Here is a 26,746-nt window from a genome sequence, read left to right as displayed (position 1 = left end):
TTCTGGGAACGATTTAACGCTGCGAGATGCATGAAGTATCTTGGAAGAGACCATGACCCTTTTCAAGCACTTTTGAATCAGTGACCTTGAAACTTAACCATTATTAACAAAGAATAACCAATGTGGCTGAATGTGAATTCTATTGCAGTGGTAGTCAATTAAATGGAAATCTAAATAGCAAAGCATTGTGTTAAAGGACACAATTCCATTTTAAATGGCTTCCGTACAAATCCAACATAATTTTTTTATCATTATTTATTACTTGTATACTATATGTCATGACATATGAGATAGTCAATGGGAAATGGCAAAACTAAGCACTTTTTTGTTGTGTATTACTTAACTGGTCATCAAAGGACTATTGGCTAATCACTCGCACTGAGTGTAATGAACAATTTTCTTCACAGAACAGCAGAGTATAAAGAAAGTTCTGTTAAATGTGTTTTGGGTTTGAAAATGACTTGTAAGTGCACCCTAATGATAAATAGAGTGTGAGTGTATCGCGCGTCATAATAAAGCACATGGCCGACCGACATGAGGCATGTTTGTGTTGGCCCACACATTAGGCAGTGTGTAAACATACACAATGGCGCACATGCAGAGGCCTTCATTGCCAAACTAAGGGACAAGCGGCACAAGAAGGTGTTTGTCCATTTATATGTAAACAGAGCAGCAGTGTCAGGTTTTTTTTGCCTTCTTTTTGGGGCGGGTCAGGAATGAGTGAAAGTTTGTTGCACTGAAAATGTATATACTTTTTATCATTATAAGGTCAAGTTTATTTAAGTAAAAAAGATATAGTTATCTAATGCATGGATAGTTGGCAAAAAATCTGAATTGTAGGTAATATATGTAGATGAATTCTTAGAGTCTAGTATAATTTACATCAAAATAAACTCAGATGTGGATGAGTGTTTAGAGTGAGGACCTTGCAGTTCTGGGATGTGTGTTGGATCCCAGGTCGGTCTTCAGTGTGTGTAATGTGCATGTTCTCCCCTGTGGGTTTTCTCCGGGTACTCCGGCTTCCACATTGTCCCCGGCCTGGGGCCTGTAGTTGGCCAGGATAGGCTCCAGCACCCCTGATGGACACCCCAACAACAACAAAAAAATCAAAGATTCAATGGCTTTTCTACTGAGATGAGAGATGAGAATGGACTTGGGAAGTTGTAGTGTCACAAAAACATTGCCACGTGACGGTTCCATTCGCTTCTTTACTTCCTCCCCCCTTTCTCATCTCCCTCTTCCTCCTCCTCCCTCCTCCTCTTCCTCCTCCTCACCCCGCTCACTGAGGCGCACAATAGCGTCAGCGTTAAGGACTATCCAGCACACACGCTTTTCTCCCCCCAGCTTCAGGACACTTTTTGGGGATACTTTCTGGCTTCCAATGGAAACTATTTGCTTGCTCGTGTCTTTGAGGTTTGTTCCCCTGAACGCGAAGATTTGAATTTTGTTTGTTTTTGATCGGGCCAACTTTCGAGGAAAACATGCCGGAGAGAATCAGCATATCGGACTTTGTGGTCCTGACCAACGAGGATCTCTCGTCACCGGCCACGTCCACCTTTCAAGCCAAAATGAGCGACTGTCGTAGCACCGTGTCCTCCGTGGAAGAGGTGAGTGGTCGACCGAGGCAAGCGGGGAGGGATAGCCGAGGAAAGGGCTTTACCTGCGGCGTGCCTAGTGTTGCACTTCCGTGGAACGCGCTCACCTTTAGACTGCTGCCCTACTTACTGTATTTCCATGTTTATTTCTCTAACAACCCAATCTAATGTTTGTTTGTTATACTAAACCTACATTTCAGCAGACCTGAAGGGAGTTTGATTTGTATTTTGGTAAAAAAAACACTAATGTTTATTGTTATGGTGACAAACAATTCACCTACAAAGCTTGCTTGCCTGCATGTTTGGTGCATTTAAGTAATTGGAAAAAAATCTCATTGTTTTTACAAGATAGGTCATTGAGGACTTACAAAAAAAACAAGAAACTGAACAAAATTGCCATGGATGTTCAAAAAGTGCATGTGGAAAAAAAAAGATATGGATATGCCAATGATATTTCCATATTCAGTCTATTTAAAAGTGGCTTTGTCGACTATAAGCAAAACATTGGATTAGGTTTATTTTTGGTAAAAAACTTGCGCAATGTGTATTATGTTTTGATACATTGCATGTGCTTGATATATTGCTTAGTATTCCTTAATATATTTAGAATTGTGTCCGTGTTTTCACTTCATTGGAGACGTGGAATTGTTTTGGATGTTTACAAAACATGCCGGTTTTCATCCTGCTCTTATTGTATTTTTTAGGGTGTTTTAGATTCCCCACACATTTCAAATGAAGCTTTTCAGGCAGAGGAAGAGACTCAGGGAGGCTGCCGTGAACTTTGCCATAAAACAAATAATCCACACCAGTTAGTCCTTCCTGCTCTATCTAATGCATAACAAGGAGTCAACTCTTAAAGATTTTGGACGTCACTGCTGTGCTGGTGTGTTGTTAAAAACATCACTGCAAATGTTATGGTGGTCAATCTTGTTTTGCAAAGTTCAATTTATCAGTGCACTACGCTTTTAATATCCATAAAAATAGCAGCTCAAGGGTACACATTGTATGTCGAAGCTGCCATCTTTCTATATAGTGGGTGTATTTAGTTTAGGAAATGATTAATGGGAGAAAGGGGTAACATGTGGACGTAATTGTGGTTTGCAGGGTTAGGCAATTCTTTCCCCGTTCTTCTTACCCCACATGCATTAGCCTGTATACTGCATAAGATAGCTTATTCATTCATATAACTGTTGAAATCCTGCATATAGTGCAAAATGTAGTGCGTCATCAAGCTTTCAACATACAGATCGCCTATTAGGGGATGAAATATTACACTTGCTTGTGAACCCAACCTGACTATGCATAGTGCATGTGCAAGAGTACAAAATACATTTTTTTTCTCTTAAAAACAAACAAAAAAACATGTGTTAACCTTTTTCATTTTAGGCAAATCTTATGATAATGTTGCAGACATTGAAAACTTTTTAACTTGGGTTAAAATGGGTTAAGTTCAGCCAACTTATTTTTGTAAATGGCCACGTCAGCTAAATTTACATCAAAAGTAGTCTGCTTGCCAATTGTGATGATGTCTTCAGCTGATTATTTTATTTATTTCATATTGCATAGCAACATAACGGGAATTATTGGGTGTTTACCCACGTGTATTTTAACCAAACTATTAACACTATATGGTTTCTTGTCACTGTTATTAGTCTCTACCACCAACAGACATGTCTCCACATTCAACTTTAATCACTTTCCCAACTTTCCCTTTCAGTGATTCACATTTCACAACATGCAGTCATCATTTTAATTAGTGGACCTAGCTTGATGGTTTCTGGCTTGCTGAGAGGTGGGAGTGAATGTCTAACCAAAAATAAGCGAAGGCGTGTTAACGATACCACCTAACAACACAGTCTCAGTTCGGTCTGAATTTTTGCTTCATTAAAGCTTTTTCTGGTGATGTGTAGAAGTGGAGTAGCACCTCGTGTCTGAATGGGCGGTAAAGTGAGTCTAAAGGCTTTGTTTAGAAAAAAAAACACTTGGCACATTGGCCATCTAAACTCTGTGTGAGATACCAATGTGTGATGGCAGACAAGGCTGGAAGCAAACCCTTAATTTGGCTATATAATGTATACTCCAAAGTGTTAGAATACCCAGGACTCTTTGTCTAAACCTTTGTAATATTGAAATTCCTTTAGAAATTGCAAGTTAAAACACCTCAACGAGTCATCTAAGGTTACACAGTATCAATTTGCACCAAGTCGTGTTCTGAGAGGCACTTTATGGAAACCTGACTGTCTAAATGTAAACACAACATTCATCCATGTTTATCCGGAGTCTTAATTTTTGTGCTGTAGCCTCAGGGTCCTCTAGCTTCTGCTAGGGTAGACTCCCTTGGGTCCAGGATGTAAGTAAGCCCTATTCACACTGTTTGTGCAAACCTCAATTCATCTTGCTTTTCCCTACACGCCATAAAGGTGGACAGACTCCATTTTTCAGGCTATGAGATTGTATTTATGCCAGGAAACCCCTTGTTTGTTTGGGAAAATTGCGGTGCTGGAAGGACACAAGTGTGAAGATTAATAACTGACACATTCTTCTCCTCCCGTTCCTTCCCTTAACTCAATAGGGAAATGTTGTTTCAGCTGAGCATACTAGTTTGGTTATGGTGCTTAACATATTTGTAAGTTCGATCTGTACTTCTAAAAGGGTCACTTCAAGAATAATAATTGAACATTATTGTTTCTACAGTGTCTGGAAATGGATCACCTGAGTTTACAAAAGATGAAGAAGATCATCAGAGACATCCACAACTCCGGAATCAGTAAGTGTACTATATACTTCTTAGGACAGTTGAATTGGATCAAGTTTAATTTGTATGATTATCAAGTCAACATGGTCATTATAAAGTATGCATTATTATGCCTACTGAGGCCTTAGTGTAAATGATGTGTGATTCCTCCCCTCAGCAGTATGTCATGGTTCTGCATGTGCGTGTGTGTCATTGAGAAACTTGTACAAGTACGAGAAGTAAGAGTATGCTTGATGTTCTTCCTATTGTGACCTAGAAATGAGTGAGTCACAAATCTGCTGCCCATAATTCTGGCTAGCGTACAGTGTAGGCGAAGAGACGGTTGCTCGTAAGCACCCGCCTTCTAACATTCGGTCTTTAATCATTCCCAATGGGAATCGTACATCAGCACTGTGAGTCACCAACCCCCTCATTTCCCCCCCTGAATGCACTGCACGCTGTTCTTGGCTCACATTTGTTAAAAAACATGCACTTATTGTACATCTTTTTATACATGCAGAAACTTCAAACTATGAAAGATGAGTTCATGAGCATGATAACTGCACTTAGAAAATGTAGATGGGGATACATGGTTGTTCTTTGCAATTATGCTGTGGGCTGATCACATGACAGCTGTAATTAAATACAGGATTTAGAATGTTGCTTTAATGAGACGATCACATCTGTATTACATTTAAGTTGCCATCATTGTGTGCCGTTTTGTATGTGAGTTTATGGGAAAGCGGGCATGGCAATGCACATGGTCAGCAACAATTTGCTTAGAATTTAGTGAGCCCTTGGCAGTATTAAAGTTGACTTGACACACCCACTGCTGGCTGGCGCCCAAGTATTAAACTCTTGCCCGCGGGGAACCTGATTGGTTCATCAGAAGGGTCTATCACTTTTTAAATGGGCGATCCCTCATTAGCCCTTTCAAACTGCCTTGTATTCTACAGTTGGTAATGAAAATATATTCCTTCTCGCAGCTCACATGGAAGCCAAGGAGAAGTACACGGAGGTCTTGGAGAAGCTGGGCAACAGCCACCTGAGCCAAGACAACAACGAAGTCTCCACCGGCTTTCTCAACCTGGCCGTCTTCACCCGAGAAGTCACGGCCCTGCTCAAGAATCTGGTGAGGAAATAGTCAAACGAGGGGTAATAGCTACTTGGCATTATTCCAATAAAGAGAAATGGGTTATGTTTAGAGAAGAAATGAATCACTTCGATAACATGTTGGCGGGTGATCTATAGGTTACTGTACATTCTAACTGCGCGGATGTTAGCATTGCCATTAGTTCATTGCTCAAACAGTGTGTGCATATGTAAGTGTGTGTGTGCTCACATGCAAAAGTGAGATTGCCCCACAGGGAAGCCTCCCACTGATAGTTTCTATGGTGATTTAATTGAGTGCAGACCTCCATGAGTGATGCAACAAAAACTCACACGAGAGCACTCAATCATGCACACTTCCTTGCTTATGTGTGTCAGTGCAGCCTCGATGGGAAGATCATGGAAAGATTGAAAGATTTTATTTTGTTGCCATACATTTTCTACTTTTCAAATAAGGCTGAATGATACTTTTTTAGAAAAAAATATTTTCTTTTAGTCATTATTCCATTTTCAGTTTTTTTTCAATGAAGCTGCAGTATTTGATTCAAAGTCATATTGATAAAGAGTGGTTAGCAACTTTGCCTCACAGTTCTGAGATCGAGAGTTCAATCCCTGGTGGGTTCCGACATTCCTGTGTGGAGTGTTCTCACTGTGTTAGCGGGGGGTTTCCTTTTAGCTCTATCATCAAATAAAAAACGTCTGCTTAAACGCTCCTAAAAAAAATCATAGCACACAGGGTACAATAACAACTTTCTTAGTTAAACAATTGCCAACTAATTGCCTCACTTACTTCTCCTGTACATGCATTTAAAAAATGTCTACCCAAATAGATGTGCAATGAAGTTGTAAGTCGGAAAAAGACTTTCTCCAAGTCAATTTTCGAGGTTATAATGCTAACTTTCTAGCAGTCTAGAGCCCTGCTGTGTCTTTTATTGTTGAGTATGACCTCAAATGACCCTCTTCGTAACACTGTCACACATGCACATGCAGAGTGAGAGTTGAAAACCTGATATATTGTGCTTGTCTTGTGCACTGACACGTTCCAGGTGCAGAACCTCAACAACATCATGGCATTCCCTCTGGAAAATGTACTGAAAGCAGAGCTGCGGGACAGCAGACTGGTAAGTGAAAAGTTATCTGGACAAGCCTACAAACAAATGTTAAACCCTCTTATATTTAAATTTCTTCTATTGGAAGAGGAACACATGCGGAGACTTAAGTGGCATTTTCTGTGTTTAATATCATTTGGATTTTAAAAATGCAATATTTTAGGACCGATTTTTAAAATAAAAATGTTTATACAGACAAGTGGAAAAAGTAATATTCCATTTTCCAACCAAATATACCCTGCTCTTTGTTTGACTATTTTATTTGAGTCGCCCTGACGACAGACAAGCTAAAGGTACTCTCATGTTTCAATAAGCTACTGTCTCGGTTTATTATGAACACAACAGATGAAAAGGTAGCTGTCATAAGCCGGTTCAGCCAGATTGCGGGCGAGTCATGTTTTAGCCCAACCACAAATACACCCTGCACAGTACTATTTATTGACGTCACACTTGTGTTTTCCATTGTGTTTTGCATCAGGAGCTGAAGAAACAGATGGAGAGGAGCTGGAAGGAATACGACTTAAAAATGTAATTACTATGCATATCTTCCTCAAAGAAAGAGCTGTTTAATAGAATGTATCCTGTATTATCATGAAATTGACATGTACATGAAACAAAAAAAAATCAGGTATAAAATACCAAAAGTGCCTCCAAGTCTTCCTTAGTTTAACCTTAGTTCCCTTGTTTTAAAACTCATGTTATTGATAAATAACTAATTTTGCTATAACCGTCCTTCTAAATCTAAATTAGAGCAAAACTAGAGAAGGAACGCAAGGAGAGAAGCAGGCAAGTCATCCGGACAGAGGGATCAGACGGAGGAGAGGATATGGAGAGGGAAAGGAGGACCTTCCAGTTACAGATGTGTGAGGTAAGTTGCCAGCAAAAACAACACCTTGCACATACCTGAAGTGGTTTTAAGCCACATCCAAATGGGTGGTCTTCTTTTCCTTTTAAAGGCTTCCAAATGAGGCTTTCCAACTTGTTTTATGGGAAAAATATGTGGAGGAGGCAGGTTAGGTTCCAGTTGGCTTGCATTGTTGTCATTCAAAGGGGACTTTTGCTGTTTTATGTTTTTGAAGGCTGCTGAGGGATTTTTGCACAATGCACAGCTGGACTTGAGCATGCAAAAATTGAAATAATTGAAAACAATTGTTTCTCAAATCATCTTTTAACAGAAAAGGATGTTTTTGATCAGACATATACTACTCTTATGTTTTTTTTTAATGATGACTCAAATATTACCGTGCATCATAAAACATGAAAATAACTGCAATTGAATATGACGACAAATAAAAATGACACACATGCATGTTTTTTTTTTCTGATTCTAGTACCTTTTGAAGATCCAGGAACTAAAAGTCCGCCAAGGTCCAGATCTCCTCCAGAGCCTCATAAAGTTCTTCCAGGCCCAGCTCAAGTCAGCAATTTTCTTTGTCTTGTCTACTTCCCATTTTTCTGCTGTTGGTTAGCCATTTTGTCAATTAGAACTATTTCAATGGTCGGAAGCGAGAAAGTGTGATGTCCTTTGGACTAAAATGACACAATGACTCAGCCTTTCTTCTTCCTTATGTTCCTCTTCTGCTCTCAGTTTTTTTCAGGATGGGCTAAAAGCTGCAGAAAATCTTGCTCCCTTTGTAGAGAAACTGGCTTCCTCAGTTCACACGGTAATAAACAGTCTCTTTGTGTGGCTTTTGTAAAGATGGCGAGCACAAAACATCATTTCTTGTGGTCAGCATTGGGATTTTCTAGTGCTATGATCTTTCAGCATAACAAAAATGACATAAGGGAGCCTTTTTGCCATTATGTTATGGTCGTCCTTATGATACGAGTGGCACCAATTATGACTTTTTTTAACCAATGATCTTAGTTTGGACTCGAAAACTGGGTTAATCTTATCAAAAATTGCAGTTGTGTTGCAGTAAAGTGTTAAAAATTGTAATTACAGTAAAAAAAACCCAACTCTTGCCTTTTTAACCATGATTAACAACAGTCAATGGACAAAAAAATGGCATAATAGTCTTGTCTCAGCAGTCACACAATTTGAATGTCAAAATGTTTTTCTCTGTTGCCATGAAATACTTTTAGAACCTCAAACTGAGCTGTTTCCACTGTTTCTTTTCCATGCCAAGTCAAACGTTTCCTCCACAAGTATAAGCAGAAACTGTTATTTGAAGACATATTTCCCCTGTTAGCACGTGGTGAAAACCAAAGCTTCCGTCAAAATTTCCTTCCAAACACTCCCGACTTGTTCTGCTCTGCTTAAACTTGCCTTAGTCCTGAGCAAAAAAAAAAACGTTAGGTTACACGTTTTTCTGGTTTGGAATCACTGGTTGATCAGGCCTTAGCTCATACACGTAGTTATGTCAGTTGGCGGCATCGTTCTTGGGAAAAGTGCTGATGTGTTTCAGTTGAATGAAATCACTTTGCTCTCTAGTTGACTCCCTTTATTGTTGCCTGTGTTATTTTGATTTTTGATTTTGGGAGTTGGGCCTCTGAGGGTAGACACACCCTAGTTCTGTGTGTGAGTTGCACATTATTTGGACTGGAACAGTTCATGGTTGTGACACAAAGTTGATGAAATTTTGCTATTATGTCAATTCATGGTTGGAAAAACAAATTAAACGCTGACATTATGACTTTGTGGTTGAAGCATGATGTTAATTAATTGTTGAATAGAGATTGAGTATGTGCTTGAAATGTATTGTTAAGTAAATGTGGATATTGTGGCAGTTTATGTTTGAAAGTACATTAATTCAACGCTGTATTCTAGTTCTGCATGAAAACCACATGCCAGGAAATGCTTGAACAGTTCTCTGGATCTCTAACAAGCCTTTTTTTCAATTTGCTGATAATTTCTGAAACTTTTGATTTTACGATAGGTACGACAAGACCAGGACGAAGAAGTCAGAAAGCTGACTCAGCTGAGAGATTCTCTTCGCTTGCTCCTTCAAGTGGATGGCAGAGAGGTACATTTTCAATCATCCTTATACATTCTTCAGACTAAATACGGCATAATTTTGGTTCCAAACTTGAAATAACTCTCTTCTTCATGATAAAAAAACATTTGCACTTATATATATTTTTGTGTTGGCCAGGAATACCTAAACAGGAAAAATTCTGGCAATGGCTACAGCATCCACCAGCCACAGGGCAACAAGCAGTACGGGACAGAGAAATCTGGTTTCTTGCTGAAAAAGAGTGATGGGTGAGTGAAAGATAACCTCGAGTGAACTTTATCTTCCGTTGAATAAATGCTGGAGGACAGACACGAATATATGTAAGAAGACAAAGGCTGTGGATGATAGGGGGAGGGTAAAGGGGAGTGTCGTACTTGGTCTTCTCCCCCCCAGATGGTTTCCATTATCCTGACATGAAGATTCAAACTGGGGCCCCTCTAACTTTTTGGGCTAAGTGGTTTTGTTGAGTGGACCCAGCTTTTTGGCACACTAACTTTTGCATGCGTGCGCGTGTAATACAAAGAATATGTTCACCAGGGCTTTTCATGTTTGTAATACTATTTATTTTTTTTAGGTTTGAATAGCGTATGTTGAAATTAAGGCTCACTTTCATTTGTTTTTCTTACAGGATCAGAAAAGTGTGGCAGAAGAGGAAATGTGGAGTCAAATTTGGATGTTTAACCATCTCTCATAGTACGGTGAGGATCAATTAGAGAAAAATTCAACAGAAAAGGCCTTTTATTGTTGCTGTACTGGTGACATTCAGTGTAAATAATAGTGATGGAGATGTAAAGAAAAATTGTGTTTATCCAGATTAATCGACCACCTGCCAAGCTAAACCTCTTGACCTGTCAGGTGCGACCAAACCCAGAGGACCGCAGAGCATTTGACTTGGTTACTCGTGAGTTTTATCTTTGACCCTTTATCCTGACTTTCTTGACATTCTTCACATTCTGATGATTTTCATGGTTTTCCAACAAAACAATAGTAAAGTAACAAAAGAAGTCTGAATTCTTATTGTGAATGCTTGTTGGATAAATAAAAGCCTGTGGCATTTTATACTATTAGTTCCTTAATACTAATATGATTTATTTGTTCTATGTAGTTGTAGTAAATATATGCTGTTATCCTTAACTGTTTTCATTTGGTTTATTCATTTTTTAAATTTAATTTTTGACTTTTAAAAGAATTCTAGCAAATGCTCAGGTTTAGGAGTAAGTGTAAGATATTCATATGTACTTTTTAATGTATAAACGTGTGGATATAAAGTTTAGAAAGAGAGTAATCTTATCTATTATTCATACATATTGTGAGCCAACTTCACTTTCATCAAGTGTTCTACTTTCACTTTCATTTCTCCTCCAGCGTTACCTCCCTTTTCCCCCCCCCAGTTAAACTAACTGTCTTACCCCCATTTTCAGGATAAAAATCTTATTCATCAATGTTTCTCATTTTTAACAGATAACCGAACATACCATTTCCAGACAGAAGACGAGCAGGAATGTGTGATGTAAGAATTTGATTTTACCTTCAAATTCATCTCCCTTTCGATTACTCACTACGCTGCAGGTCACTGCATGTCATGCCCTATTAAATTTCATTTTAGCTGTGTGAGGAAAGCCATGGATATGAACGATAAAAACGGAGAACTGAAACCAACATTTACAGCCTGCCTTTACAATGTCATAAAGGCGATGTTTATTGCATTATATCTCATGAGAGATGACTGAGATTTAACTTGATCTGTATAACAATGACAGGAAGATTGAAAAGGAAGGGAAAGTATTATTAAAAAGACCACTTTTGTCCAGATGGTGTTGGGTGGAATTCCCTCTATGCTGACTATGCGAGGAATCATTGTATGTTTTGATTTCACAATGGGAATAAATCATGATAGGTTGAAATATGTTTCAAGTTTCATGAAGTGTAATCAAAATTCATGCCTTAAAACCACCCACCCATCTGCAATAAACATCACCTGTATCTAAATAATCACTTGTAACCTGAAATGTTAGACCTATGCCTAAAAATGATATATTTTACTACCAAAATTCATGACTAAGTGAATTTACATGACATTTTTCTCGTATGTGTGTTGTTCAGATGGGTTTCAGTACTCCAAAACAGTAAGGAAGAGGCTCTGAACACGGCACTAGGAGGAGACCAGCTTCATCTCCAGGATAGTGGCCTACAGGAGCTTTCAAGAACCATCATTGGTGAACTGCGACAAATGCCTGGCAACGAGGCCTGCGCTGACTGTGGTGCGCCAGGTCAGGACACCTACATTCCAATGATTCATTATTATTATTTTTTATTTCTAAGATTCAGGATATAAAAAAAAATTCAGGGAGGCGTACTGTTCATTAAGATGTTTCACCTGTTAAGACAACAACAAATACTTCAAGTCAGTGAATGAATATTTGTCCTGTTTGAACTTGAGTGTTGACTCTTCATTTTGTTATAGATCCAACATGGTTGTCTACTAATCTTGGAATCCTGACGTGCATTGAGTGCTCTGGGATCCACAGAGAATTGGGGGTCCACTACTCCAGGATCCAGTCACTGACCTTGGACCTGCTAAGCACATCTGAGTTACTGGTACCCATGCAAATTTACCATGATAACACTACGTATATACTTGCCACATTTAGCGCAGATTAAACAACATAACTCGGAATAATCCATGGCCAAATATATTACACGACACACATTTATTTGGTGATCCACGGGTAAATGTGTGTCTACTATTTATTATGCCATTCATAAAGATTCATTTTCAAACATTGCCCTCTGCTGCTAACAAAAAATACCATCAATAAATAGAAATAAACCCCAATCACACAATGTAAGCATTGTTTTTGTGTGTATTTGACAGTTACCTGTCAGTATTGGCAACACAAGATTCAACGACATCATGGAGGCGGGTCTTCCAAATGATGCTATCAAACCTTTGCCACATAGTGACATGTAAGTCCTATTATTAATGATTCTCATTAATGGGACAGCTTCACCATTGAATTAAACATCCTCTTTCAGGAATGCAAGAAAAGAATACATTGTCGCTAAATATGCTGAGCGGCGCTACGTCCTACGAAGGGAGACGACTGAACCCGGCCAGCTGTGCGATGCTGTCAAGAGTCGAGACCTGACGTCTTTGCTGCAGCTTTTCGCTGAAGGGGCGGACCTCACCAAACCGCTGTCCATGCCTGACGGACAGGTGAAGATATTTTAAACCAGTGTTAAGATTTCAAATTGCTATTTCAAGTCCTAACTCTCATCTCAGATCATTCAAATTAATAAGGGCTCATACTTTGACTGATTTTTTCAAGCAGGCAGGCAAATGGAAGTAATAAACTGAATCTAGATCAAAATTTAAAGTGTTTAATGGATCTGTTTTTATTCTTGTGAAGGGTCTGAAAGAAACCTCACTGCATCTGGCCGTGCGCCTTGAAGAAAGAAGCTCTCTGGCCATCGTGGACTTCCTGTGTCAAAACAGGTTTGAAATAAACACAAAGCAGTGCATAATGTCATGATTCATATTCGAGTCGACCTTTTTACCATGATGTCACACATCCTGTTGTCTGTAGTTAAAAAAAAAAGAAAAAAGAAAAGCTCCATTGAATGAACCCTCATTGTTCTTTTTCACTTGACAGCAATTGCCTGGAGAAAAGGACATCAGAAGGCAACACAGCTCTGCACTACAGCGTCCTCCATCATAAGCCTGAGTCGCTTAAGTTACTTCTTAAAGCCAAGGCCACTCTTCACATTGGTAGCAATTCCTGCTTGTTGTCAGTCAAAGACCTGTCAACTAAAATGTTTTTTTTTTTCATTATGTGTTATGTTTAGTGAACGCTGCAGGAGAAACTGCCCTTGATATCGCCAGAAGGTTGCAGCACACACAATGTGTTGAGCTGGTGAGATTATTAGATTAATGAATTTCACATGGCCAATGAGGACAAACCAGAATTATGACATTGTTTGTTTGTGTGATTAATAACATAGTTGGAGCTGGCACACAATGGGAAGTTTAATTCTCAGATTCACGTCGAGTTCATGTGGGACACTCAGGCTCAGGAGATCTATGACAGTGAGGACGACCTGGACGACAGGGTAAAACTGCCATGTCCTCTCTCAATGCACATAGTTCAATAAATTCTCCTGAAGTGTAGAGCATGGGTGTCTAAAATGCGGTGTAAATCAAGAGGGATTTTTTCCCCTCTCTCTCAGGTGAGCCCACTACCAAAGAACCGTTCTCCTGTGTCCTCCAATGGAGGAGTGGGAGCCCGCTGGAGTGTTGTGAGCAGCGCCGGTGGTAATCCAGCCAGCAGACCTTGTCAGACCTATGAGAACCTAGAGTTCCTCTACCGAAATCCCCCGGCCAATGGCCAACCCGTGCCACCACCGCTTCCTGCTAAATCGATCCCAAAAGGTAAAGTGCAACATGAATGAAAAGTGATCATGAAACTAAAGAAGCAATAAGCAAGAGTTGAAACCCTGAGCATCCCTTCTCCATTCGTCCACTCAGGCCGCTCCGACCCTCAGCTCTCGGTCTCAATGCCCGACGTGAACCCCGCGCCTTCCCGACGCGCTTCAAACCCATCCGCCAACACGCCTGCTTCCCAGGCGCAAGCAAAACAGAGCCCTCCATCACCCAGCATGGAGAATCAGGCCTCGGGTATAAAAGCACACAAGGCTAGCGTGCTCAGGACTCAGAGAAATTCAGCTGAAGTGCAAACCGGCACTGGTTCCCCCACGCAAAGTGCTGCCCCGTCCTCCAACAACCACATAGGGCCTGTCAGGTAGATTCAAGCTTAATACATTTGATTTGAGTTGAAGTACTTTTCAGCTATTTTTTCCTTTTTGAAAGACAGATTTCTAAGTTAATACATTACTTTTACCCATTTTTTTAAAAGTCAAATCCATGCTCTACTACAAAAATTGGCCCATTGCCACTAACCCCTTTGTCTACATTTTTGAGGCATGACATTTCCTCAATTCCTCATGAGTTGTGACTACCTAAATACAGTATATAATCCCATTTTCTTTCCAGTTCTGAAAAGACCACATCTTATCGTCGTCCCAACAGTGGAGGATGCAACCAGGGCAAGTGTGCTGTGTTGTCTCCCACCAGCAACCATGAAGAGCCATATTGTACTTTGGGTGGAAATTGCGCTGGCCTTGGTCCTGTAACCGTTTCTGCCACTCCTACCGCATCACCAGGCGTTAGCCATGTCCTGCGACCACGGCGAAATGCTATGGTAACGATGATTTTTTTTGTACGTGGTTCCCAATACCAAACCTTATAATAATGATAAAAGCTTCCTTTGAAATATGTGAGGAAGACAAAAGGGAGAAGAAAATTATTTATTAAGCCATTAAAAAGAATAAGACAATGCAAATATATTAAAATAAATAATGCAAATTAAAGACATTTTGGAAGTGGGTCAGGGACAGAGGAGGAGGCAAACTTTGGCAGCTGAGAAAACATACGTACACTTGCACACCAACACACAACTTAACCACATAAATTATGTTTACCCTCTTAAAAAAAAGGCTTATTTGACTATTTTCAACCGTCAGGTTTCAGGCAACCGGCACCATCAGAAACGTGTAAAGGCATTAGTGGATGGCAGATCTGACAATTCGGATCAGCTAAGCTTTTTCAAAGATGAGACCATCGTGGTCACGGCGTCTAGTGACCCCCATTGGTGGGTAAGTACAACTACAATGTCTTTCATACCTAGCCATGTTGAAAGTTCATTTTCTTTATCTAATAAATCAAGTTTGAGTTCATAATTCAGTGTTTTAAATTAAATATTAAATCATGATATCCACCCTCCCATTTTTACAGGCCGGTTACATAGAAGGAGAGCCTTCCAGGAGCGGGACCTTCCCTGTAAACTACGTCCAAAAATTGGCGGATTAAAACACATTTGTGAATGGCCAATTGAACCAGCATTTGATGCTTGTTTGGAATCATTTCATGACACCGGCCAAGTGGACTATTTGCTATTTGGCTTGACCGAACTCAAACTGGAACACAGTAAGCCAAATCAGAACATTCACTGGTAAGGACTGGACAAAATAATACAACACCAGGAATAGAACATGTCCACATTTTATTGATTTCCTGCTAACTGAACTTTTATTCTTTTCTTAATTTTTAATGACAGGTAAGTGTCTCGTCATACAAGCATTTCTGTTGTTTTTGAACGAACCCATTTTTAATGCACTTTAAAGGCAATAATTCCTTGCAAATGTATGCTCATATCTCAACAGGTCAGCTGCTGTTAGGAATTTAAAAAGGGAAAAACAATTAGTAAGGGATTATGGAAGGATTTAAACTTGCGCTCCAAGTACCTAATTCCATTTTAAACCCTATATCTGATTTTTATTTATCTGTCGTTAAGTTTTACAGCCGGTGGAGCAAGTGGTTATTAGCGCGTCGCCCTCACAGCTCGGGGGTATTGGGTTCAAATCCAGGTCAGGTGGAATTTGTATGTTCTCCCTGGGCCTGCGTGGGTTTCCTCCAGGTACTCTGGTTTCCTCCTACATTCCAAAAACATGCATGGTAGGCTGATTGGACACTCTAAATTGCCCTTAGCTATGGGTGGGAGGGGTGTCCCAAGTCTCTGACCCGTAGTTAGCTGGAATAGGCTCCAGCACCCCTCGTGATTTGATATTTCACTTGTAGACATTAGCAAATTATCCAGTGAATTTCCCTATTGCACCACTTGAGCCCATAAACATATTGTAATTGTGTCATTGGAACTGTGCGTTGTAAATACAGCCTCAGGCACATTTTGAAGTATGTGATTCGTAAACATCATTACTGGAAATGTGTGCACATTAAAGACGCACAATTGCACTTACTGTATATATCGTAAATAGTCATGGCAATTTATAACTTTTTCATACTGACATATAACTAAAAAAAAACTTACTGTACATGCTAGATAATGTAAATACTTGTCTTAAATGCCCGTTGACGTACTGTATGTGTATATTTACCCTTTTCTATGCCACAATATTAGATTCACTTGCAAAATATTGTTCAATTTGAAACGGCATTAATGTAGTAATTTTTTACTTTGTTAGAGACACATGCACACTGAAGGAGGAGTTAATATTCTCCATTGTATGTATGGCCTTTAATCAAATAATTCGGAACATTTTGATGTACAATACAATGCAGGTCTGCTGCATCGGTCAATAAATACCATTTATAGTGTTTCTTTGTATTGGTGTTATTTCTAGCCATATAGTAGCTGAGGACTTAGGAGTGCAAGTTGACTTTCATCGTTCTGTACCAGACAAAAGTAGAGCAGAAGCTCAGAGAACAAAGTTGCTAAGTGCTTCTGTTCTTTCGATACAAGTGCGAATGGGTTCAATTATTTAGTATAGCTGACGGCTGCGTGCATTGAAAACATGCAGTGCTTCTCCTTCTCTTGTGATCAATATGCAACGCATGGCATGTTAAAGTCAAATGAACAGAAGCTGTTTTTAAACTAGGAAATGCATTGGTGGTCTTTTTTCCCCCCCCGACGTCTGTTTGCAGGAACAAAAGGAAAACGTACCCGTATTCATAACAATAGGCAAGTATAAGGTACTTGGAGATTTAAATTGATACTGTTTATCTTAATACTGTCAACACATGCAGCTTTGACTGTGGAAATTATTCAATATTAATGTAATCAATCAAGTGCTATGTCATTTTGATCCATTGTTTCAAAACTACCAGACAAATGCCATCAAATCCAATGTATTTAGTCAATCTGAGAGTTGCATTTGCCTCTTTAATATTCCTATCATGCCTAACCGTCCTCACCAAGCTTTTCTGTTGCTTGGCAGCTGCAGCCTGGGTTCATCACAATAACAATCTGACCTGTCACTTATGTAATACGCACAAATATGCAAAGCAGTGTGGCCCGCATCGTAGGTGATGCGCACACTCCTTGTGGATTTGTAGTGTTAAAATATGTGCAACACACAGAGGAATGCTGTGCTAATCTGTCAAAAGCTAGAATGGAAAATCTGTGGATTTATTGAAGAGTGGCTTGAATGCATTATTAGGTTTATGCTTTTAAGCCATCTGTGTCAGGTGGAATTGGAAAGAGAATGAACTCTTAATAGCATTATTCCTTCCATCAAGTAAGCAAAAACTGCCTAGCAACATTTTGAAAAATGAGAATGGACTTTATTTCAAACCAAAAGTCTCTAGACAAGCGGAAAACCTTTCCAGTGACTTCTGAGGTCTGCTAATTGAATGCAAAATGATGCTTTTTGAAAATATATTCAGTCTCAAATAGGGAGTTCACAGAAAAACAGCTTGGCATCTTATGTAACGTTTTTTATTCATTAAGCCAGTTTAATCCTAACGATGTATCCTTTTAGTACATTGGAGTACTCAGATTAAATCGTCAAGAGTGTTGGATTTTTAATGTGAAAGAAGAGTCAGCAAAAGCAGAAATGATAACAACATTCATTCTTGCATTGCACAGTAGAAAGCTTCTTTTTAAAAGTGATAAAGGTTGATTCCATTAGTGAAGCGTGGCATTAAGGCTGTGAATTTAGAAATTAATTGAAATAAATATACAATCACATCAATGGACAGAGCAAAACATTCAATCATAAACAGAAAATGTGCAAGAAAAGGATACCACTGCTTAATATACAACAACTTAACATGAACCAAACACATAGGAATAATACAAAATATTGAATACATTCAAAATATAAATATTTGGACCCTTGTTTGTCATATTCATTCAACGTTCTTTTCAAAATGTTTTTTCCTGATTTTATTATTCACTTATCAACTCTGTAACATTTTCTGAAACACGGAAATACTATTTATTAATCTCATCACCAAAAACAAATATAAATTAGATTATAATACATTTTACATAATATAATAATGTAATATAATCCAATATGATTATTTTTTATTATTTCTAAATCAGTAAATCATCCCCCAAATATGATTACATTTCACCAAACAGAGGTCCAACTCCAATAAATATCTTATAATCATTTTTTGAATATTTAGTAAGAGCGTATACATTCATTCTCGAGATCTTTGGAAAACGTAGTCTTAAAACTAATGGAAACAAACAGCTTTATTGTCTTGTGTCCTATTGGGACGCATTTCCTTCTCTATTTTGTCAACAGTGTTTTCATTGCCAATGCACAGACATTGCATAAGGCATATAGAGTAAGAGGTGATATACTTTAGGTCAGTTGTATAACACAATTTCTTCTAACTACATACAGGACCATGAAAACACGCAAGGCCCAAGCTGTGTTAGCTCTTTGCTCGTGATAATAAAAAGCAATTCATTTTTTTTGCAGATGGCAAGCAGAGTGGAATGCGAATACAGACATAGTAGTCAATTATAAGGTTGTCATGGCTATCATTCATTTCAAAGATAAAATCAGGTCTTGGCTCTGACTTCTCTTATTTTGAGCCTTTGAGCCCTTTGAGAGTTGCTATGGATAAATTAAATGTTTTTTTTCTATTTCCGGCTGAGACTGGCATTTTTAAGGGGTTTTCAGTGTAAAGGACAACTAACTAAAAAAAGCCATTCTATTTGCATACGCAATGTGAGAAGCTCCTTTTCTTTCTTGTTCATTTCAGGTGTTATGGCACCATGAAGTGAAATGGCTGACTGGGTTCATGTATGTTAGTAATATGTAGTCCATTTGGATTGTTTACATAGGCGCAAAATGGTTTGTGTATACATTTTAATTGAATTATTATATGTATTTTTTTTTGGAGGAGAATACCGTTCTATTCCACTTCTGGTCTAATGAGGCAATACATTTTGTTTTTCCATCCCTACTATTCTACCTAAATGGGCCAACTCTAACACATTCGTCTTAGTAGGATAGCAATGAATGGCTTTACTGAAAAATTGATCCTGGAGTGATAATGTCCACTTTCCCGCTAGTGCACTCACGCAGTCCGCATAGATTTCTCGGGAAAGCTGAGCTGTGAGCCTGACCTTCGAATACCAAGAATAGACGTCTCTTGTGTATAACCGCTGTGCTTCCAGCACAAACTCATTGGCCCCATCAAATAGGTAAAGATATGCCATTTAGAACCAGATCCAAAGTCTTCATCCAGTTCCAGCCTGGATTTGTAGCCATCTATGTCTGTTCATGATGGCTTTTGCCTATATATCTGAGTAAAGAATTGTTAGTAGTATGTAGTCAATCACTTCTAGTCTAATTTCAACCAAAATCACTTGCTTGAAGTTTGAGCTTTGAGATGTTTTGTTGTCAGCAGACATACATATTTTGTTTCTATATATACATTCTATATATTGTCAAGTTTAAAACAGAAATGTGATATACGTGGCAATTCTTATGCCCTTGGTAGTGTTGCCTTGGCCATGCAAAGCACGTTTTGTCTTCAAGACTCATCGCCTGGTCGGACACATTCTGCGTAGTTGTGTGGAGATGAGCGAGAGCAAACAGTGGTTGCCATAGAGACGAGGCCACAAGTGGCGTTACCACCCGCTTGTGTTGTTTTTTTTCCTCCTCCAAATTGATGAATCACAGAGATGTATGTCTAGGCACGTCTTCTATTTATGGGTTACTTATTCCTATTCTAAATAAATCAAGCTTGCTTCTGCTCTACGGTGAACCTCTTCACATTGCATTGTCATCTTTTTAAATGCCTACATTATAGTGGGTATTGGGAGTTATTGGGTTGTCAAGAATTGAAGCTTTAAAAGCCAACTGTCAGACTGAGGAGATTAAAGTTACACTTCAATTGTGCGGATTAAAATGTAAAGCGTGAACTGACCGCATTAGTTTTCTCCGAATTTCTAGGCTTTCAATGTAGTAGTATAACGTAAGGGATTCACCGAATGCTTAGCCATAGTGAATCCCTCCATACGTGACTCATCCATGCACTATGCAGTCCCTACCCAAAGCAGCAAGGTTTCCATGACAACGAGGAAGGGCATCACTTGGATTGATTGGCTCCTGAGCTCTTCTTTTAAGCAGGCACTCTAAAGACCCAAAGGACCGGCCTCAGGTTACAAAAACAAAAAAAACATCTGCACGTTTGAGGGGGTAGGTGGTTCATAACCTGGAATCCTATTTGAGCTTCACGGGCCAGGGCAAGCAGGTTCGAAGTCCCAGCATGGAGGAGAACACAATGGTGGGCCGGTGTTTCTTGAACTTCAGTCCTTTCTTCAGGCGCTGGCTGCTTTCAGCCACGTAGATCTCGCTTTGCTGGGAGGCGCCCGATATCCTCGAGAGCCGCTCCCCGTGGAGGACCACATCCTGCTCGGAGCGCACAAACACCTCTCGGAGCTCCTCCAGTTTCCTCTCCATCTCTCGTACCACTTTCTGGCGCTCCTCCACCTCCAGGAGGCGCCGACGAGCCGCTTCAAACTCCATGCTGGAGCTCGGCGTCACCAACCTGGAGGAGGGTGCCGTAGCCGAGGCGGACCCTGGCTCGGAAGCGGCCAGCATGGCGCCTGCCACCCTGCGGAAGTCGCCCATGGAGATGGAGCGACGGGTTGCAGGAGAAGCCAGGGCCAGGAGAGCGGACGCGGAGGTCGGCATGGCCGATAGAGGAGAGTGGTTTGATGATGATGAAGGAGATGGAGACGAGTGTGGATGAAGCTGTAAGACGTGGGGGTCTTCGTCCTGTGGGGTCTTCTGTAGTCCCTCCATTACTGCTTGAGGGTCGCCTCCGAGAGCGATGCGTTCAGGATACGGCTCCATACCTCGGTGATGAAGGATGTGAGCCTCTCTGCTCTGGACGAGGGTGGGTGGGGGCAGAGCATCCTCGCACACAATTGGCTGATGCGCACACTGACCTTGCAGGCTCCTGATTGGCTGGCTGTCCTCTGCGCTGCTGATGTTGCCCTTGCTGCATCATAGAAACCGTAACCAAGATGAAAATCTCATCACCAAAAACAAATATTAGATTAGATTAGATTATAATGTATGTAATATAATAATATAATCCAATTTCTATTGATTTATTATTTCTAAATCAGTAAATGGATACATAAATATCCCCAAATTAATTAATTGTGCTCTATTTAATGATTTGTCACTCCCAGTAAAAAATGGATTGAAGATTTAGTACAGTTTATGGAACTTAAGCACGAGGTAAGAAGGAAGTATAACCCAAAAAGTGCCCTAAAATTAATGCTAGAGCCAAGCATCCATTGCGTTTTGTAGGTTGCGATACTAATTCTTTAGGGATGAAATAACACAGCTGGAGAGTGTTTTTATTTGGTACAAAGCCTTTTTAGGGAGAGATTTATTCGGTTGCGCAAGATAACAAATTGCTCCAAGCTTATCCTACATGGTGTATAATCAAAACTGCCAATCAGACTAGCACTGGATTGCCTGTGGATGTATACAAACATGTACTGTTTATATGTAGTACTCACACAAAAAAAAACCCCTATACCTACTCAGTGGACGTTATGCGCTTTCTAGATATTTATCTTTTAAGTATTCAAAGCCGATGTGTGGTTAAAGATGCACAACACTCCTAAAATAAACCCTCTCAGTGTTGTGGATTACATTAATCTGTGCTAGTATTTGTTTTATGTGCACAGATGCCAACGGGCCTACAAATTTGGCTTGGTATACTTTTTCATTGTTAAATGGGTAAAGTCAATGACAAAGTGATTTATTTGATGCAGTCAATATAGAGAGATTGTCATTAACCCAAAGGTGATAGTAAAGTGGACATAAAAAATATTTACACCTTAAATAGCATCATTATATGTTGTTCAGTTTTGCAGAGGCCAAAAAATATGCATTATTTATTGATTATTTATTTGTGCACTTCATGGTGAAGCTTTAAATCTCATTATACTTGTATAATGGCAATAAAAGCATTCAATTCAATTCCTGATACAGTCCTGTTTGTTTTACATTATTTTCACATTGATTTTATTTACGATTGAAAACCTTTTTGAGCCCAACTTCAACTCATTTTACTGTATTTCACCCCACCAATATACAGTAGTAATATTTTGATTTAATTTCGAAAAGTACCGCGGAGTTCAACTCTTATTTTGGAAGTTGAAAGGATGTGACGAAGTATTTTGATGCTGTTTTCACGCGACTGTAACAGGCGATGACATGATACCTCCTCAAGATACTCCTGCTCCAATAAAATGAGAATAAACGGTCAGATCGTATGTTTATAAACTCGCTTTGTTTTTCTACTGACATAACAAAAACACCTGCTAATGTATCTGCTGTTATTTCGTTGTAAACAGTTCTTTTCCCATGTTGTAAGCGTTAAAGCTGCATGCGTCTGCATAGTACGCGACAGAATAACAACACAAGATGGATGTTTATTTGTTAATTCTGGTGTAATTCTGCATGTGCTGCATGTTTTTGGCTAACTGACACTTCTAGATTGTGTTTATATTTAGCCACCTGGCTGTCATGGAAGCGTCGTCGTTCGATACCAGCTCGGAAATCGTGGCCCGAGAACGCAGTGGACATACGGCGGTGGTGGAGGGCGACCACCTCTACGTGTGGGGGGGATATATGGTATAATTCATTACACATGGTACAGTTACCATGCGCCTTTTCTTACTATATTGTGCAAGTAGTTATTTTATTTTATTTTTAAGTGTTACCCCTCCCCATTGACTGTGATTGATGCCAACCCATTTTGACAGTCACAATGTATTTTCTTGGCTTTCTTAAAATTAGTATTAAGATCTAAAGCCGTTCAGAGCGATGTACTTTAAATTCATGTCTGAAAAGCACTGGAGTCCAATTGGAAGAGACACAGAAAGGCAGAAGAGTGGATTTCTTTGGAAATCTGTTGGGCAATTCATAGAGAAAACTCTTTCAATGAGTTGTCAACGTTATTAGAGAATAGCAAGTTGTCACTAAATCATGGTGTCTATCCTCTCTAGTCTGTAGCTGATGATGAAGTGTTTCTGCCCAATGATGAATTCTGGGTGTATGACCTCGAACAAGGCATCTGGTAAGAATATTATATCATGTATGTCATAAGTCAACAAAAAATATTCAGAGAACCTTTTTGCAAAGCAATACACTGTACTTTTGGTTAAAAAAAAATGCAGCTTCATCCCCTGATCTGTCTTTTTGTTACCTTTCTGAAAGCTTTTTACATTTTTCTTTTCTTTAAGGCAGGTGTTTCACATGACAGGGGACATTCCACCGTCAATGTCAGGCACCTGTGGCTGTAACCTAGACAACCACATGTACATATTTGGTGGATGTGATGATAATGGTCAGACCAATCAGGTAGGACTTTATAATTTACAAATAATAGCATTAAAGATATCAGAACTGCATTATATGACATTTGTGACAGCTGTGCATCCATCATTAAATTTGATACATAATTGTGAAACTAATCCCTTCATTGTGTGACTTAAAATCTAAAGATCTATCGCGTGAAGCTGACGGACAGTCAATTCACATGGACCAAAATCGTGCACTGCTTCGGTTCTGTCCCATCGCCTCGAGACAAACTGTCCTGCTGGGTTTACAAAGGAAGGTAAGAATTATACACACATGACTTTTCATGGTTCAGATTTAAATGCATGCTTTCACTCTGTTATAAAAACTATATGAAGCGCCAATGTGCTAGGTAAAGAATTATAGTGTACACACCACCACCAACAACATTTTTTTTAGGATCATCTACTTCGGGGGTTATGGCCACAAACTGCTAGCTGAGGTCGACAGGAGAAACACGAGCTTCATTGAAGATGATTCATCGGAGGTGACATTTAGAAATATATAAAAAATGATCAGATAGCCAGGCTGTGGTCTGTAAGTATTCTTTTTATGAATGCAGTTTTCCATGTCCTCCTGCAGGGCTTTGTGTGGGGATGGAACAACGAGGTTCACATATTTGACCCCACGCAATCCAACTGGGCTCGACCCGAAACACGCGGCTGCACGCCGGCCCCCCGAGCAGCCCAGGCCTGTGCCACACTCGGAAATCGGGGCTACATTTGTGGTGGGAGAGTTAAGGTCAGATACGTTTTATAAGTGCTACTGTCACCTTAGAAATAAAACATTATGTTCCTCATCATTTTGTAACTTTGTTTTTTTTTATCATTGGTGAAGGAAACAAGAACAAATGACATTCACTGCTTGGACTTTAACACTTGGACGTGGTCAGAAATGTGAGTAATGCTCTTGGATGTCATTTCTTTTAAAATCACAGTGCTCTAATGTATTGTGCCCAGAGTCCCTGTGTCCAGCGTTCCATTGGGGAGGTCATGGCATTCACTCACAGCCACGTCTGATAGCACTTTCTTTCTCTATGGAGGTCTCAGCATGGACTGCAAACCTATGAGTATGAGCTTTTAGTCACCGTTTATTTCATTAGTGAGGAACCGCTGCTTCAGATTCGCAGTGTCTTAACCATTATGGTACATGGGCTTTTGTGCCAAATGATTAAACTTCGTGATAATCACCAGGTGATGGCTGGCTGTTCGATGTGGACACAAAAAGGTGGAAAGAAGTGGCACATCGCTTTAAGAACAAGCCAAGGTACAGAATGTCTGTATATTAACACATGTTAGGATTGGAAAGACTAATCTGTATTCATCTTGCATGCTTCAAGGTTATGGCACACGGCTTGCCAAGGCAAGGACTCTGATGTCATCGTGTTTGGAGGCAGCTGTGATTACATCCTTCTTGTTGACACTGTAAGTACCTGCAATAAGACAAGTCCATAAGGACTCATCCTTGTTGGTGCTATTTTTAAATTTGTGTGTTTTACATTTCGCATCAGTAGGTAGTCTTTTTTTTTTCTTTTTGCCGTACGCTAGTAAATGGGAGGGTCAAAGTGGTCACTTGCTTTACACTTGGACTTAGGCATTTACTTAATTTGGGCTGTGTATTATGTTAAAAGATTTAGCTATGATAATATGTAATATATGTAGCAAAAACATTGATAACACAGATCATTGAATATACTGCTGTACTTCTTACACAACCACAAACAGGTCACATCACATGTCTAAGGTCAGAGTTTATTGTTTATACTCTGATTGCTTCCCGGTGCTTTGTTGACATATTGACAGCGAAAAGCCTTATGTTATCTGAACCGTCCCACCAGAAATCCTTTATGGTTCTGTGAAATGGAAGTCGACGTCAATAAATTATTTGACTGGGTCAAAGAAAAGAGTGTTGCTAACATGCCTGCCAAACGTGAATTTATAAACTCATTGCGCAGTATACAACAAGGATTCTAAATTAGGAACATACGCCCTCATCATGAGAATAATTTCTTGCCCACTCCTTTTGGTTGTCATGCAATTTTATTGAAAATTGACATTCTACTCTTTCAAAAGAACCTTACCTGCTATTGCCCCTAATACAAGTTGGGAATCAAACAAAAAGTGTAACAGTCATTGTTACTATTGACAGGGCCACTGCAATGATGCTCTCGTCTTCCAGACAGCACCATACCCACTTTTCAGGTAACTTCATTTGTTACCTTGCACGATGCCCAACTTAAATTTGGTTCACAAGAAGCATTTGTTGCATTCTGTTCCTTACATGGACATGATGAAAAATGACATTTTTATGCTTCATGCAGAATTTGCGAAGACTACATCGCAAAGAACGCAAGCGATTGTGACGTTCTCCGAAAGCAGATTCCTTTACTTCCTCCCAAACTGTGTACAGCAGTGAGGAGAAGAATGTCTTTCTACAGACCTTCAAAGAAAAAACACTCACAAGTTCTGTGAATGCCAACAAAAATCATATTATTTTTATTACTTTCATTTTGGTTGACTGCCTTACTGTGCTTTATTTTTTTAGCATATAACCTAAAATGTGAGGAATGGGTGGGGGCAAATTTATTTTATGTTTTAATTACATAGAAGAATTTATACATCTTATTGTTATAAATGCGAGGTTATGTTGTGCTGTCTGCCTGCTGTCATTATAATGATTAAATGGCATATGACAAAATGTTTTATATAGTACTATCATCTTAAAAAAAACTTTTCTCTTCTTAGAATTTTTTTCTACACTTTAAATTAATTGTCAAGAAAATTCTTTGACTTAAAATGTTCCTCTAATTCTTATAAAATTACAAAATATACATAAAATTGGAATCTCTAGACTGTGAGGTCATTGTATATCGTGAGATGTGTTCAAGACGAGTTAAAACCAAATATTCATGTCTGTTGGTAAGTCGCAACAAGTTCAGTGGTACCCAAATGTGGGTAGAATTGTTATTTT

At 39.3% G+C, this 26,746-nt stretch overlaps 3 protein-coding genes across 3 annotated transcripts; 2 read left to right on the top strand and 1 right to left on the bottom strand.

Moving 5' to 3' along the window:
• The first annotated feature begins 1,269 nt into the window (after positions 1-1,269).
• asap3 (ArfGAP with SH3 domain, ankyrin repeat and PH domain 3) lies at positions 1,270-16,736 on the top strand. Its single transcript, XM_077730987.1, has 26 exons — positions 1,270-1,607; positions 4,290-4,362; positions 5,316-5,461; positions 6,486-6,560; positions 7,027-7,076; positions 7,299-7,416; positions 7,880-7,965; positions 8,137-8,212; positions 9,428-9,514; positions 9,644-9,753; positions 10,134-10,203; positions 10,319-10,406; positions 10,967-11,015; positions 11,609-11,775; positions 11,970-12,103; positions 12,381-12,472; positions 12,542-12,722; positions 12,916-13,001; positions 13,159-13,274; positions 13,352-13,419; positions 13,508-13,615; positions 13,733-13,934; positions 14,031-14,304; positions 14,556-14,763; positions 15,086-15,217; positions 15,357-16,736. The coding sequence occupies exons 1-26, from the start codon at positions 1,482-1,484 to the stop codon at positions 15,429-15,431; spliced, it is 2,997 nt and encodes a 998-aa protein (XP_077587113.1). The 5' UTR covers positions 1,270-1,481; the 3' UTR covers positions 15,432-16,736.
• Positions 15,608-21,284, bottom strand: LOC144206190 (uncharacterized). Its single transcript, XM_077730989.1, has one exon. It carries the CDS (start codon positions 21,245-21,247, stop codon positions 20,612-20,614), a length of 636 nt encoding a protein of 211 aa, XP_077587115.1. The 5' UTR covers positions 21,248-21,284; the 3' UTR covers positions 15,608-20,611.
• Positions 21,285-22,545: 1,261 nt separating this feature from the next.
• On the top strand, positions 22,546-26,623 carry LOC144206681 (kelch domain-containing protein 1). Its single transcript, XM_077731778.1, has 13 exons — positions 22,546-22,678; positions 22,930-23,050; positions 23,425-23,495; positions 23,662-23,779; positions 23,923-24,035; positions 24,176-24,263; positions 24,359-24,517; positions 24,614-24,672; positions 24,736-24,845; positions 24,970-25,042; positions 25,116-25,200; positions 25,925-25,977; positions 26,097-26,623. The coding sequence occupies exons 2-13, from the start codon at positions 22,943-22,945 to the stop codon at positions 26,245-26,247; spliced, it is 1,188 nt and encodes a 395-aa protein (XP_077587904.1). The 5' UTR covers positions 22,546-22,678; positions 22,930-22,942; the 3' UTR covers positions 26,248-26,623.
• Positions 26,624-26,746: the final 123 nt, after the last annotated feature.

This window comes from Stigmatopora nigra, chromosome 13, assembly GCF_051989575.1.
Source record: "Stigmatopora nigra isolate UIUO_SnigA chromosome 13, RoL_Snig_1.1, whole genome shotgun sequence".
NCBI lineage: Eukaryota > Metazoa > Chordata > Actinopteri > Syngnathiformes > Syngnathidae > Stigmatopora > Stigmatopora nigra.
This window is presented reverse-complemented; position numbering and strand designations above follow the sequence as displayed.